This window comes from Pseudophryne corroboree, chromosome 12, assembly GCF_028390025.1.
Source record: "Pseudophryne corroboree isolate aPseCor3 chromosome 12, aPseCor3.hap2, whole genome shotgun sequence".
NCBI classification, from domain to species: Eukaryota; Metazoa; Chordata; class Amphibia; order Anura; family Myobatrachidae; genus Pseudophryne; species Pseudophryne corroboree.
The window spans coordinates 38,213,166-38,227,820 of NC_086455.1; the positions used below are offsets into that span (position 1 = coordinate 38,213,166).

The 14,655-nt window shown below is 43.7% G+C and overlaps 1 protein-coding gene across 1 annotated transcript in view; it reads left to right on the forward strand.

Moving 5' to 3' along the window:
- The window catches only part of INO80 (INO80 complex ATPase subunit), a 197,428-nt gene that overhangs the window by 91,021 nt on the left and 91,752 nt on the right, over nucleotides 1-14,655 (forward strand). The window contains exons 12-18 of the mRNA XM_063947351.1: nucleotides 3,356-3,565; nucleotides 4,156-4,236; nucleotides 6,178-6,273; nucleotides 6,636-6,695; nucleotides 8,722-8,864; nucleotides 9,474-9,558; nucleotides 10,633-10,750. Of these exons, the coding sequence (XP_063803421.1) occupies nucleotides 3,356-3,565; nucleotides 4,156-4,236; nucleotides 6,178-6,273; nucleotides 6,636-6,695; nucleotides 8,722-8,864; nucleotides 9,474-9,558; nucleotides 10,633-10,750 (793 nt within the window). The remainder of the gene's footprint in view (nucleotides 1-3,355; nucleotides 3,566-4,155; nucleotides 4,237-6,177; nucleotides 6,274-6,635; nucleotides 6,696-8,721; nucleotides 8,865-9,473; nucleotides 9,559-10,632; nucleotides 10,751-14,655) is intronic.

Below are 14,655 nucleotides of genomic sequence, written 5' to 3' on the forward strand. Positions count from 1 at the left end.
TCCTCCTCCTCCGCAGAGACACTGGGCGGCCATCTTACTCATTTGTATTGGCTGCCACTGAGAGAGGGACATTTCTCCTGCCTCTCCTATACCCCACACAGCTGGGTGTTAGGTCATAACTTACTTATTTCTCTATTTGTATTGTTTGTTCTGTGTGCCCTGTTCTGAATGTGTTTTTAGCTAAAAGTTAACTATCTGACGTCTATTTAGTTTAGTTTAATTCCTGTTTAACTCATGTATTTCAAATCTGATTAATACTAGGATAACAGTTTGATTTAGCCTCAGGGGCTGGGGTACAGTGTCTTGTCTACACATTTTTCATGGGCGTTGGTTAGTTCGGGAATCTTGCCTGCCAGGCAAAGCCGTTGCTTCAAAGCAGAGCAGCAAAGGTTCAGTCGTAAAATGCGACCAGGGCTGCCTACATTAACCATCAGGGCGGCTCCTGCAGTCGGAGGCGCTATGGGAGAGTTGAGCTGCACTCTGGGATAGGCGGAGCACTGCCCGCCCTCTCATCAATATACATTCCGTGGGTTCAGAACTGGGGCACCTTCCTGACTTCCTCAGTCATCAGGACGTTCACTTGGTGGCGAATGATCCCTTCATCCCGAAATATTCCAGATTCTAATCAATTGCTGGGGCATAGACATGATGGTCTCTCTGCAAAACAGCAAGCTTCCCCAATACTGCTCCTGCACCAGGAATCCAGGTACCTTTTTGGTTGACATGCTAGCTGTCGCGTGGACTTTCCCACTTATTTACCTCTTTTCTCCGATCTCAGTGCAAACTGAAGTTGAAAGAAGGTACCTTCCTTTTAATTGCTCCAGATTGGGTGCTTCGAACTTGGTACGCGGATCTTCGCGGCTTGTCAATAGATTCCCTGTGGTGACTTACACTCAAGCTGAAGCTTCTGTCTCTGGGTCCATGTCTCTACCCGGACCTCGGTCTTCTAGCTTTAACAGGTTGGCAATTGAAACATCCATCTTAAAGGTGAGGTGTTTCTCGGTTTCAGTAGTCCAGACCATGGTTTGCGTAGAAAACTGTCCTACATGAGGATTTATTATTGCTCATGGCGGGCATGCGCAATAATAAATGATTGGTGTTCTGTCCATCACTGGGATCCAATGATTTTCCGTCTATCCCAGGTTTTATCATTCTTAAAAGCAGGATTGACTTGGGTCTTCACCTTTCCATCTTTAAAAGTACAGGTATTGACCTTGCTGGTCCTTTTTCAGCGAAAGGAGGCCTTTTTTGCTAGCAGTTTAGACTTTTAAGCAAGGGGTTCTGCACATTCACCTTCCCTTTATTCCTCTGGTGCCACCCAGGAACTTGACTTTGGTGTTGTAGGCCCTTCCTTTGAGCCTTTGGAATCAGTGGACCTCTGTTGGCTTAACTGGAAAACTGTGTTCCTGTTGGACATAGCTTCAGCCCGACAGGTATCTGATTTGAGTGCTTTGTCTCATCAATCTCGGTTTATTATCTTTACACAAGGTCAGGCGGTTCTCTATACATGGCTTAGGTATCTTCCTAAGGTGGTTTCCAGAACCAGGAGATCATGTTTCCCTCTCTTCCAGTACTTGAGTCTTCGGACCCAGATTACTCCTTTGCTTTCCTGGATGTCATTAGGGCCCTCCGTGTTTCTGTGGACCAAGGATGTTCACAGATCAGCTTCGCTCTTTGTCCTTTTACGATTTCAATAAGTGAGGTTGGCTAGCTTCAAGCACACCTTGCTTCTATTGGATTTGACTGACCATTCACCAGGCATACACTTTAGCTGATCAGCCAATTCCTACCTTAATGTGCGCTCATTCCACAAAGTCTGCAGGGACTTCCTAGGCGGCTCGGCTTAGTGCTTCTGCGGAGCATCTCTGTAAGACTGAGTTATCCTCTGCACATACTTTCAGAAAATTTACAGATTTAACATCTTTTGCCTCTACTGATTCTAGTTTTGGGCATTGGGTCTTAAGTACAGCGCAGGAGCGTTCCCTCCCTTAGTGGCCAGCTTTGAGACGTCCCATGGTTCTAGTGTCTCCCATGGAAGAACGAGAAAATGGGATTATGGTTTATACCTGTAAAATCCTTTTCTATGAGTCCATGGCGGCACTGGATGCCCCCCCTTACGTCCCTGGCTAGCTGAGAACTAAACCTGGCTCAGCACTTCGCTCGGGTTCAGTTTGTGTGCCTGGTTTTGCATGTGTGCTAGTATTTTATACTCTCCCCCTTCTCCCTGTCCTTGGGCTTGTGAGGTTTACTGCTGTAGGTGGGGGGTGGGGTATGGGGGAGGAGCCTGTGCTGTCTTCAAAGATGTTAACTGTTTGGTGCTCAGACTCCTCAGCTCCACTATACCCATGGTTCCAGTGTCCCCCATGGAGAGAAAAGGATTTCACAGGTAAGACCCAAAATCAAATTTTTGCTCTTATTTTGTCAAAAAACAGCACAATTAAGGGTGGAAAGCTCTTTCCTATGGTTTTTCCATGTTACCTTTAAGCAGTTCGTGTAACACCACAAATATATTACTTTATTGTACAACTCGGAACGTTAATACCGATATCTGTTATGTGTATTTTATTCGTCTAAGCTATCATAATAAATCTTCTATACAAATGGTGTTTTATTCTCTTAAATCCCCCGTGCGAGGGGTGCATCATTTAAGTGAGTTGGTGGTCGACGCAAAGTGTAAAGAGAATCTCTTGGTCTTACTAGACCCAGAGTTCTCCCTTCTCTATGTAAATATGGAATTCATGATTTCCAGCAAAGTAGAAATGAGAGGAGGAAACGACCCATTACTTCACATGTACAGTGTTCTAGGTTGGAGTTGTGCAGGAGCAAGGTAAGAACCTATTAGGGTCCCTGCCCGTTAAATGTATTGCAAAGGCTACCAGTGCCTGAAATTGCACAGGGCGCAACTATACAGCATGCATGAGCATTATTTGATGTTCATCTGTATATAATAAAATATATATTTTTATTACTATCTTGCTAAGATGGTAGCCAATAATACTGTGTTAAGCAAGTAGGGAAATAGTTTGGGGCCAATATTTTGTATATCCTCCACTGTAAGAAGTGAAATGACACACTGTGCACCAATTTCTTTTCAGAGAGGCTGTGCTAAAGTTCTGGGTTCTGTAGATGAACACAGACTGTAAAACTAAACATCCTAAATATACAAAGTTTCTCATTTGTCTCTGAATTAGTATTGCTTGCGTCCCCCACAAGAATACCACGTGCCCAGGAGAATTTCATCTAAGGTTGTTTCCTGTCCTGAAAGCCCGCTGTTCTTACACACTTTCGAAGGTGCTGCGTTGAAGAAGGTCCCATCATCGTGGAATTATCTTGACTTGTGTCTGTTTCACTCTAGACAAGGTCCTTTGATGAAGATTCCAAGGAGAGCAGGATAGCAGCGTTACGGGTGGCCAGTAAATCAGAGTCAGGCTTTGGAGAGAGTTACAGTCTGGCTAATCCCTCTATACGAGCTGGAGAGGATATTCCGCAGCCTACCATATTTAGCGGAAAACTCAAAGGTTACCAACTGAAAGGCATGAACTGGTTGGCAAACTTATATGAACAGGTAACACACTAGCGATACTACTAATAATGTTTTTTTTTTTTTAAATTACATTTACATTTTTATGTATACAGAGTAAATAAATAAAAGAAAAAAAAAAATGTGAAGATTGTTTCTTTGGTCAAGCTGGTTGCATGGCTGAACTTTAAGGTTGGGTACACACTTACCCGATGGATCAGCCACCTGGCCAATCCACCGCCCTATCTATCGATTGCTAAGGTGCATGCACAAACGAGCTTGTGCATACCCACTTAACCAATCCTCCACCTGACATGTCTGACAGCAGAGCCATTTAAATATGCCTGCCCACTTTAGAAGTCACATTCAATGACTGCTGTGGCCGACCTATCGTGCGGTCAGCCGTACACACTGCCAGATGTACGGGTATATCTGCATGACATATCAGCATCGGCTGTGCTGCGGGGCTAACCTGGTATGTCTGTGAATGACGTCGTTCACAGATATCTCAGGTGTTCACACCCGCCGTAGATCTTCAATCGCACAATGTATCAAAAAGTGTGTACCCAGCCTAAGAAGCATAACTTAATCAGAATACCAAGAACTTGTCTCATCTTTTTTTTTTTCGCTTTCAGGGTATTAACGGGATCCTGGCTGATGAGATGGGATTGGGAAAAACTGTTCAGTGCATAGCTCTCCTAGCCCATCTTGCAGAGGTAAGTGCCACCTCTGACAAAGTGCAGATTTTGTGCGCACCTTGGGGTGAAAGTGGAGTTTGTGCTCAGACCATAACCATAACTTCTCTAATGTACTAGTCATTTTTATGACACTGAACAGCCCTAATAACAGCAGCATTTTTTTTTTTCTCAAAATGTTTTTATTCCAATCTCTCATATTACAAAAATGGAAACATAACAATTCGAGACAGAGAATATTGAGACAGTGAAGTATAACAGTGCGAACATAAGATCGTCCCTCTAGAGCAGAGGTTCTCAAACTCGGTCCTCGTGGGCCCACACAGTGCATGTTTTGCAGGTAACCCAGCAGGTGCACAGGTGTATTAATTACTCACTGACACATTTTAAAAGGTCCACAGGTGGAGCTAATTATTTCACTTGCGATTCTGTGAGGAGACCTGCAAAACATGCACTGTGTGTCCCCGAGGACCGAGTTTGAGAACCTCTGGTCTAGGGGACCGTAAGATATACAACATTCAGTCTCACGATAGAACAAGGAGAGATGAAAGCACATTTTCAAAAATTTCCACAAATAAAACATTTAAACATTCCAATAAAGGGAACATGTGTGTAACAAGAAATAGCGGAGAATAAACTTTATGAGTACAATGTAGGGAAAGAGAGAAAAAAAAAAAAGATATATATATAAATATGGAGTGATAGTACTCCACCAGTACAGATAAATCGCATCAAATTCCCGAGATATAAACACAATAACTAAAGTATAAAATAAAATAAAAATAACACCGAAAAAACTTAATACCTGCCAGAAATCATGGGCCGTCGATCCATCCATAGAGATATCTCCAAATCCAGGAGATCAAACTCCCAATTAACCCGGTATATCACAGAAAAGGGAAAGAAGTAGAAAGAGAACTAGAAATGAAGGAAAATAAGAAGGTATAAACTAAATTGTGGACTGCCAGACTGAACAAACCATTCCATTCTAACGTATCTGTAATCAAACTTCTAAGTGCAAATTCATTTTGTGTCGGCAACATTAAGGAAAGAGACCTCTTCTTTTATTGTCCGTTGTTAGTGATTTATTACCATTTTACCAACACTTTCCACATGTTTTTCTGTGTCGCCGCTATTCTGGATTTGGTACGTATTACCTCCTGTCATGTATAGGACATAGGATGTAATACTGTATTAGCAAATTATGTTGTTACAAAAATATCTTACAACTGAGCACATTTAAAGCTGCAGAGCATCCCACACTCACAGAAACCTTAGCCGGTGCCCCAGGCTCTGCTCTGTGCTGCCATTTTCCCTGGGCCCTTCCGTTCCATTTACAGTCCCAGCTGAAAATTGGGAGGCGATATTTAGGATGGGCAACTGTAAACCATAATGCAGGGAGAGTGATTGTTCTGCCTGCTCACCCCCCGGGATCCGGTCTCTAAGTCGACAGTAACTAGGTCGACAATGTCTAGCTCGACCACTATTGGTCGACAGTAAGTAGGTCGACAGGTCAAAAGGTCGACATGAGTTTTTCACAATTTTTTTCTTTTTTTTGAACCTTTTCATACTTAACGATCCACGTGGACTACAATTGGAACGGTAACCTTGCCCGAAACATTCGAGGTGACGCGGTGCACTAATTGGGGTTCCCGGTCACTCTACGAAGAAAACGACACCAAAAAAACATAAAAAAACTCATGTCGACCTTTCGACCTGTCGACCTAGAACATGTCGACCTAAAGACCCTGTTGACCTAGGCACCCTGTCGACCTAGTTACTGTCGACCAATAGTGGTCAACCTAGACATTGTCGACCTAGTTACTGTCAATCTTCCAATATCCCCCCCCCCCCCCCCCTCCCCATCCCCCTCAGATGGCTGCACATAGCAGTCCCCAGGTCACAGGTAGGAAGGAATTGCACTTATAATTTTTTACTATATATTTTTTTTTCTTTATCCAGCGAGAGAATATCTGGGGGCCCTTCCTGATTATTTCACCTGCCTCAACACTCAACAATTGGCATCAGGAGTTTTCAAGATTTGTACCAAGGTTTAAGGTAAGGAAGCCGCTCTGTCGTCTAAACCTGAACTTTATTGTTTCCTGCTTGTTAACTTTTTATTTTCAGACAAAGCAGCCTAGGTTCTGATTTCCATTTATCATCCTGCTTCAGCGCTACACGGTGCTGGCCCTTAAATGCAACCCAAGCTGTCACGCTGTATTCTCTTACTATGTATTCTTTTACTTAACCAAAAGAAGGTCATGCTTTTCATAAGATTTATGACCCAGATGGTTATGGAATGCAACTCTGCATTATCTGGTTGGGTCAGTACTGGAACACAACTTAGCTATGTAGCATAAAGATGTATTTACATGAATCCACCTTTCCACTATCCCTGACAATGCTCATTTATTCTCTAGGTACTGCCTTACTGGGGCAACCCCCATGAAAGAAAAGTAATAAGGAAATTCTGGGGCCAGGTGAGATCCCGCGAGCAAATGCGTTATTGTGTATTGAGATAAATATACCGTCAATACCATTGTCTTGTAAAAAAAATATAGGAGCATGTAAGCGTACTAATATAATGCCTCACTAACATTTAGGGGTGTATTCAATAAAAGTCAGAAACGGACGTCTTGTCGGAAAGATGGCAGTTTCCGACTGGAATAGGTCGGAAGGCGTTCCGACCTATTCAATAGGGGCACATTTTTTCCGACAAGTCGGAAAGCCTGACTTGTCGGAATGCTGTCGGAAAGCTGGTGGATCGGCGGAATACCAGCCGATCCACCTGCTGCTGCGACTTGAAAACAAGTCGGATTGAGGTGAGGAGACGGGGTAGCAGTGCGGCGGGCTACTGGGATGAGAGGTACCTTGACGACTGTCCCCCAGCCAGGCACCCATTTCCCTGTAGTGCCGCCGCCACAGACATCACCCCCGCAGCCAGCTCCGGCCGCCAATCGCCACACTGCTCCCCCCACCGGCCGCCGCACGCTGCTCCCCCTGTAGATTTATTGTATCAGTCAATTAACACACCTGTGCTCCAGCTAGCTGATCTGGAAAACATTCGCTGACACCACTTTCAGACCCGTTTTTTCGGCCGGTCCCAGTCTGACCCCCCTTTCACACAGCAAAGCAAATTTCCGGGTCATGCATTTTCACTCTGTAATTTGACGATCAACTTTCTTCTGTGTGAAAGAGTCAACCCGGGTCGCAGTTCCCGGGACTTTGACACTCGTGTTTACCAGGGTCGAAGTCCTGGGAATTTCGACCTGGGTTGGCCCCTTCACACAGAAAAAGGAACTGTGTAGATCCGCAAATTACTGGGTAAAAATGCTCGACTCCGGCAATTTTGCTTTTCTGTATAAAAGGGGTTTGAACACTGATCTAGAATTTAAAAAATAAAATAAAAAATACGGTGATAATTTGCTATTATTATAATCATATGTGACTATAATTTTAAAAGATGCACTAATTTAGAATGACTCACAGTACAAGCTTCAATATAGCAATTGAGCAATTTTGAAATAAGCCCAAACAGGAGACAGGATCTCCTGCTTGGGACTACTAGAGGCACGCCAGGCCAGGGTTTGTCGGTGCAAGGAAGTAACATTTTCACATTTAACCACTTGCCTGGTATGGTGCGGCCAGTCAGAAACGGTTGATCAGCTGTTGGAAGGTTGTCTTCCAGCAGCCGCCAATCCTAGAGATAACTTTCTGGCTCCTCTGCTCCCACAGCTCTTCCCCCCACGTGTGCCAATCAATGTTGGTTGAAGGGATCGGCCAGCCCTGTGACACCCCCACCCGGAGGCTGCAGAGGGGAGCAGCCATCGGGGAAATGCAATCTAAATAGTGCACAGCCCCAGTGTACACCATGCGGCTGCAGAGAGAAGCAGCCGTCGGTGACCTACAGTATTACAGCAGAGCCTCTTTTATAATTATTATTATTATTTATTTTCATTTTTTTTGTGACTTTCAATATTACTGTTAATTCTGGGGATGGTTAAATAGTTTAAAAGTGTTTAACGTTCAAGTTCATCAAAATTATATTTTTATGGTATACTGTATTTAATAAAGAAATATATATATATATATATATATATATATATTTTTTTTTTTTTTTTATAAAATTGTGCTGGATATGTTTTAAATTAATGTTCTTGATCCAATTTAATCATAAAGAAAACCTAGTTTTGGAAAAAGATATTAGCCAGTTAAGTGGTTAACAACGTATTTGACCTAATTTCATGCAGAAGTAACGTTTTAGTTTTTGGGGTAAGTTTCAGTGTAAAAGATCATATTGCTCAATGCACTTTTCTATATACTCTATGCCACCAATTCTTATTCATCCAAATCTCATTTTCTGGATGACTAAATGGGCTGGCTATTGTGTGCTGTGTTTTGTTGTAGGATGTAAAGAAATGACACCGACTACGGTTTCATATTTTGAAGATAGACTAGTTGACGCTAATGCTTCACCCTTTCTCCCTCCTCCTCCTGAAATTTCAGAAGACGCTGTATACACAAGAAGCTCCTTTCCATGTAGTGATCACCAGCTACCAGTTGGTGGTGCAAGACGTAAAATACTTCCAGCGGGTGAAATGGCAGTACATGGTGCTAGATGAGGCCCAAGCCCTGAAGAGCAGTTCTAGGTAACTTGGACAAAAGTTCTTTATCCTTTCACTGCCTAGTGTAAACTGGGTGTGGTTCATAGAATCCACCATACTTAGGTCGACAGTGTCTAGATTGACCACTATTGGTCGACAGTGACTAAGTCGACACCCAAAATAGGTCGACGTGACAAAAGGTCGACATGAGTTTTTTGTTTTTTTTTAAAATGTGGGTGTTGTTTTCTTCGTAGAGTGACTGGGAACCCCAATTAGTGCACCGTGTCCCCTAGCATTGGCGAGCAAGATGCCTCGGTACGCTCAGCACAGGTTACCGTTCCCAATTGTGGTCCATGGGGATAGTAAAGTATGAAAAAGTTCAAAAAATTAAAATAATTGTGAAAAACTCACGTCGACCTTTTGTCACATCGACCTAGTGACTAGGTCGACCTAGAAACCCTGTCGACCTAACTGTGGTCTACCTAGAGACCGGATACCTGTAAACTGAACAATAGATGACAGAAGTGGTAGATAAATGTGTGGCGCAATTCTCATCTAATGGAAGCGAAGGCTGTTTATTTGTAAATACTTGGTCAATACTCTGAAATACTACAGGTGTTGATAAATGAAATCTGTTCTCTCTTTTGCATTTAGTGTTCGGTGGAAGATCCTGCTACAGTTTCAGTGTCGCAACAGACTCCTGTTAACAGGCACTCCCATTCAAAATACCATGGCTGAGGTGTGTATGGAGTGTGATAGGTAGAGGAAATCTGCTGACTCAACATTGTATTAGCTAGTGATATATAATGTAATGCAGTGGTTTCCAAACTTTTTTGAATCACGGCGCCCTAGAATATCAGAATTTTTTTCACGGCACCCCTAGGCCAAAAAATTCTTATTGAGAAATTTAGAAAGAAATATTGCATTAAGTAGATCACGTTTATATGTCATCCTTAGGGTCAGTTGTGCGGTGAGGGACAAGATTTGCTTCTGTTTGGCCACATATTTTATGACTGGCAGCCACCAGCACTGGTTTTGCCTATTATATTGACCATGAATAATTTGAATTGGTCCTGGACCACCAACCCAGGGCACCCCTGCAAGTGCCCCGAGGCACCCCAGGGAGCCACGGCACACAGTTTGGGAACCTCTGATGTAAAGAATTATTGGTGTCCCCCATATACCACTGAACACTGGTGGAATAAATAGCGTGCTTGGTAATTATTTGCTGTTCTAGTTGAATCTCCTTATATCATGACAAAGCTTCGATCACATGTTGTCAGAGTTAAACAGCAAATGCCTGGACTTCTTTCCTAATATTTCTGCAAAGTATAGTGTCAATAATTTTATATCCACAATTGTAACCAGTTAAACTTAATGCATTATTCCTCCACAAGGTGGCAGTGTGGTATAGCAAATGCATCTTATCCTAGCATCTTGCTATTCATGCCAAAGGTAACTTGTTTACGAATACATCCTTTTGTCCTTGGCTTGACCTAGAAGCCACATGTGAAACGTTCCCACCTGGTTTGCATTTAGCAACGATTTAGAAATTTTATTCTAGACCGAATATGCTTTAATAGCCATTACACTGCTGTTGTATTGGTCACACGTAAAGCGGGTATAGAAAATATTTTGAGGTTAGCAGCTTTTGATCTCTAAATGTATACTGGTGATATTAGTACTGCTTTCATGTTGAGGCTAAACACATTGTGAAGCAGGCAGTCCATAATTATACCCCATGCAGTCTTGCAGCTCATACAGTAAACACCTGTAGGAGAGTCAACATTTTCTTCCCTTCTTTGTTTTGTAGCTGTGGGCGCTGCTGCATTTCATTATGCCCACACTCTTCGACTCTCATGATGAGTTCAACGAGTGGTTTTCAAAGGATATAGAAAGCCACGCTGAGAACAGGTCTGCCATTGATGAGAGTAAGTAAGCGGGCCCCTCTTTGTGTACATCCTTCTTGCCTTCGCTACTTTTAATTGGCCGCAAAAAACAGTAAATATACATTATATCTATAGCGAGAGAAAGGGACTGGCTCTGACACAAGCCAATTTGCAGACGCATCTTGTGGACTTTGGGCTTAATTCAGACCCGATCGCTGGTACAACAGTGATCGCAGCCTGAAGACCTTTCTGGAGTGCACACACGCAGCGGCCGCAGTATGTTTGAGCACCCAGTGGCATGCAGAAGCATCTCACTGGTGCGATCGTCTCTGCCTGATTGACAGGCAGAGGTGGTCGCGGGGTGGAAGGGGGTGTGCCACTGGCGTTAGAACGCTGTTGGTGGGGCGCATTTCAGACAACACAGGCATGTCCGGACAGTAGTGGGGACGGTCCGCGGCAGCTGCATGACGTCGCACGCAGCCGCTGCGACCCAGAACATGGCAGTTAGCCACCTGCCAGTGCAGCTAGGCTGCGCAGGCAGGGAGCTACTTGGCGGGTGCGAAAGCATCACCGCCGTACGATGCTTTTGCACCTGTGTGTGTGTGTGTGGGGGGGGGGGGGGGATGGAGAGAGCAAGACATGCGGGGTGGACTAGCCCTGTGCTGGGCGTCCCCCCGCATGTCTGAGAATCTGGTCATGGATGTGCTAAATTTAGCACATCTACCATCAGGACTGAATCACTTCCTTCAGCATACTGTGCATGTGTCGCAGAAATACATCGGTGACTGATTCACTAAGCATACTGTACATGCATTACAGAAAGACATCGGTGACTGATTCACTAAGCATACTGTGCATGCGTCACAGACATCGGTGACAGATTCACTAATCATGCTGTGTATGTGTTGCAGACAGACATTGGTGACTGATTCACTAAGCATACTGTGCATGTGTCGCAGAAATACATCGGTGACTGATTCACTAAGCACACTGTACATGCATTACAGAAAGACATCGGTGACTGATTCACTAAGCATACTGTGCATGCGTCACAGACATCGGTGACTGATTCACTAAGCATACTGTGCATGCATCACAGACATCGGTGATTGATTCACTAAGCATACTGTGCATGCATCACAGACATCGGTGACTGATTCACTAAGCATACTGTGTATGTGTTGCAGACAGACATTGGTGACTGATTCACTAAGCAAACTGTGCATGCATCACAGACATCGGTGACTGATTCACTAAGCATACTGTGCATGCGTCTTAGAAAGACATCGGTGACTGATTCACTAAGCATACTGTGCATGCATTACAGAAAGACATTGGTGACTGATTCACTAAGCATACTGTGCATGCATTACAGAAAGACATTGGTGACTGATTCACTAAGCATACTATGCATGCGTTACAGAAAGATATTGGTGACTGATTAACTAAGTATACTCTGCATGCATTACAGAAAGACATTGGTGACTGATTCACTAAGCATACTGTGCATGCGTTACAGAAACACATTGGTGACTGATTCACTAAGCATCCTGTGCATGCGTCTCAGAAAGACATCGGTGACTGATTCACTAAGCAAACTGTGCATGCGTCACAGACATTGGTGACTGATTCACTAAGCATACTGTGCTTGCGTCTCAGAAAGACATCGGTGACTGATTCACTAAACATACTGTGCATGCTTCACAGACATCGGTGACTGATTCACTAAGCATACTGTGCATGCATTACAGACATTGGTGACTGATTCACTAAGCATACTGTGCATGCGTCTCAGAAAGACATCAGTGACTGATTCACTAAGCATACTGTGCATGCGTCACAGACATCGGTGACTGATTCACTAAGCATACTGTGCATGCGTCACAGACATCGGTGACTGATTCACTAAGCATACTGTGCATGCGTCACAGACATTGGTGACTGATTCACTAAGCATACTGTGCATGCATTACAGACATCGGTGACTGATTCACTAAGCATACTGTGCTTGCGTCTCAGAAAGACATCAGTGACTGATTCACTAAGCATACTGTGCATGCGTCACAGACATCGGTGACTGATTCACTAAGCATACTGTGCATGCGTCACAGACATCGGTGACTGATTCACTAAGCATACTGTGCATGCGTCACAGACATTGGTGACTGATTCACTAAGCATACTGTGCATGCATTACAGACATCGGTGACTGATTCACTAAGCATACTGTGCATGCGTCACAGACATTGGTGACTGATTCATTAAGCATACTGTGCATGCGTCACAGACATCGGTGACTGATTCAGTAAGCATACTGTGCATGCGTCACAGACATCGGTGACTGATTCACTAAGCATACTGTGCATGCGTCACAGACATTGGTGACTTATTCACTAAGCATACTGTGCATGCATCACAGACATCAGTGACTGATTCACTAAGCATACTGTGCATGCGTTACACATCGGTGACTGATTCACTAAGCATACTGTGCATGCGTCACACATCGGTGACTGATTCACTAAGCATACTGTGCATGCGTCACACATCGGTGACTGATTCACTAAGCATACTGTACATGCATTACAGAAAGACATCGGTGACTGATTCACTAAGCATACTGTGCATGCGTCACAGACATCGGTGACAGATTCACTAATCATGCTGTGTATGTGTTGCAGACAGACATTGGTGACTGATTCACTAAGCATACTGTGCATGTGTCGCAGAAATACATTGGTGACTGATTCACTAAGCACACTGTACATGCATTACAGAAAGACATCGGTGACTGATTCACTAAGCATACTATGCATGCGTCACAGACATCGGTGACTGATTCACTAAGCATACTGTGCATGCATCACAGACATCGGTGATTGATTCACTAAGCATACTGTGCATGCATCACAGACATCGGTGACTGATTCACTAAGCATACTGTGTATGTGTTGCAGACAGACATCGGTGACTGATTCACTAAGCATACTGTGCATGCGTCTTAGAAAGACATCGGTGACTGATTCACTAAGCATACTGTGCATGCATTACAGAAAGACATTGGTGACTGATTCACTAAGCATACTGTGCATGCATTACAGAAAGACATTGGTGACTGATTCACTAAGCATACTATGCATGCGTTACAGAAAGATATTGGTGACTGATTAACTAAGTATACTCTGCATGCATTACAGAAAGACATTGGTGACTGATTCACTAAGCATACTGTGCATGCGTTACAGAAACACATTGGTGACTGATTCACTAAGCATCCTGTGCATGCGTCTCAGAAAGACATCGGTGACTGATTCACTAAGCAAACTGTGCATGCGTCACAGACATTGGTGACTGATTCACTAAGCATACTGTGCTTGCGTCTCAGAAAGACATCGGTGACTGATTCACTAAACATACTGTGCATGCTTCACAGACATCGGTGACTGATTCACTAAGCATACTGTGCATGCATTACAGACATCGGTGACTGATTCACTAAGCATACTGTGCATGCGTCTCAGAAAGACATCAGTGACTGATTCACTAAGCATACTGTGCATGCGTCACAGACATCGGTGACTGATTCACTAAGCATACTGTGCATGCCTCACAGACATCGGTGACTGATTCACTAAGCATACTGTGCATGCGTCACAGACATTGGTGACTGATTCGCTAAGCATACTGTGCATGCATTACAGACATCGGTGACTGATTCACTAAGCATACTGTGCTTGCGTCTCAGAAAGACATCAGTGACTGATTCACTAAGCATACTGTGCATGCGTCACAGACATTGGTGACTGATTCACTAAGCATACTGTGCATGCGTCACAGACATCAGTGACTGATTCACTAAGCATACTGTGCATGCGTCACAGACATTGGTGACTGATTCACTAAGCATACTGTGCATGCGTCACAGACATTGGTGACTGATTCACTAA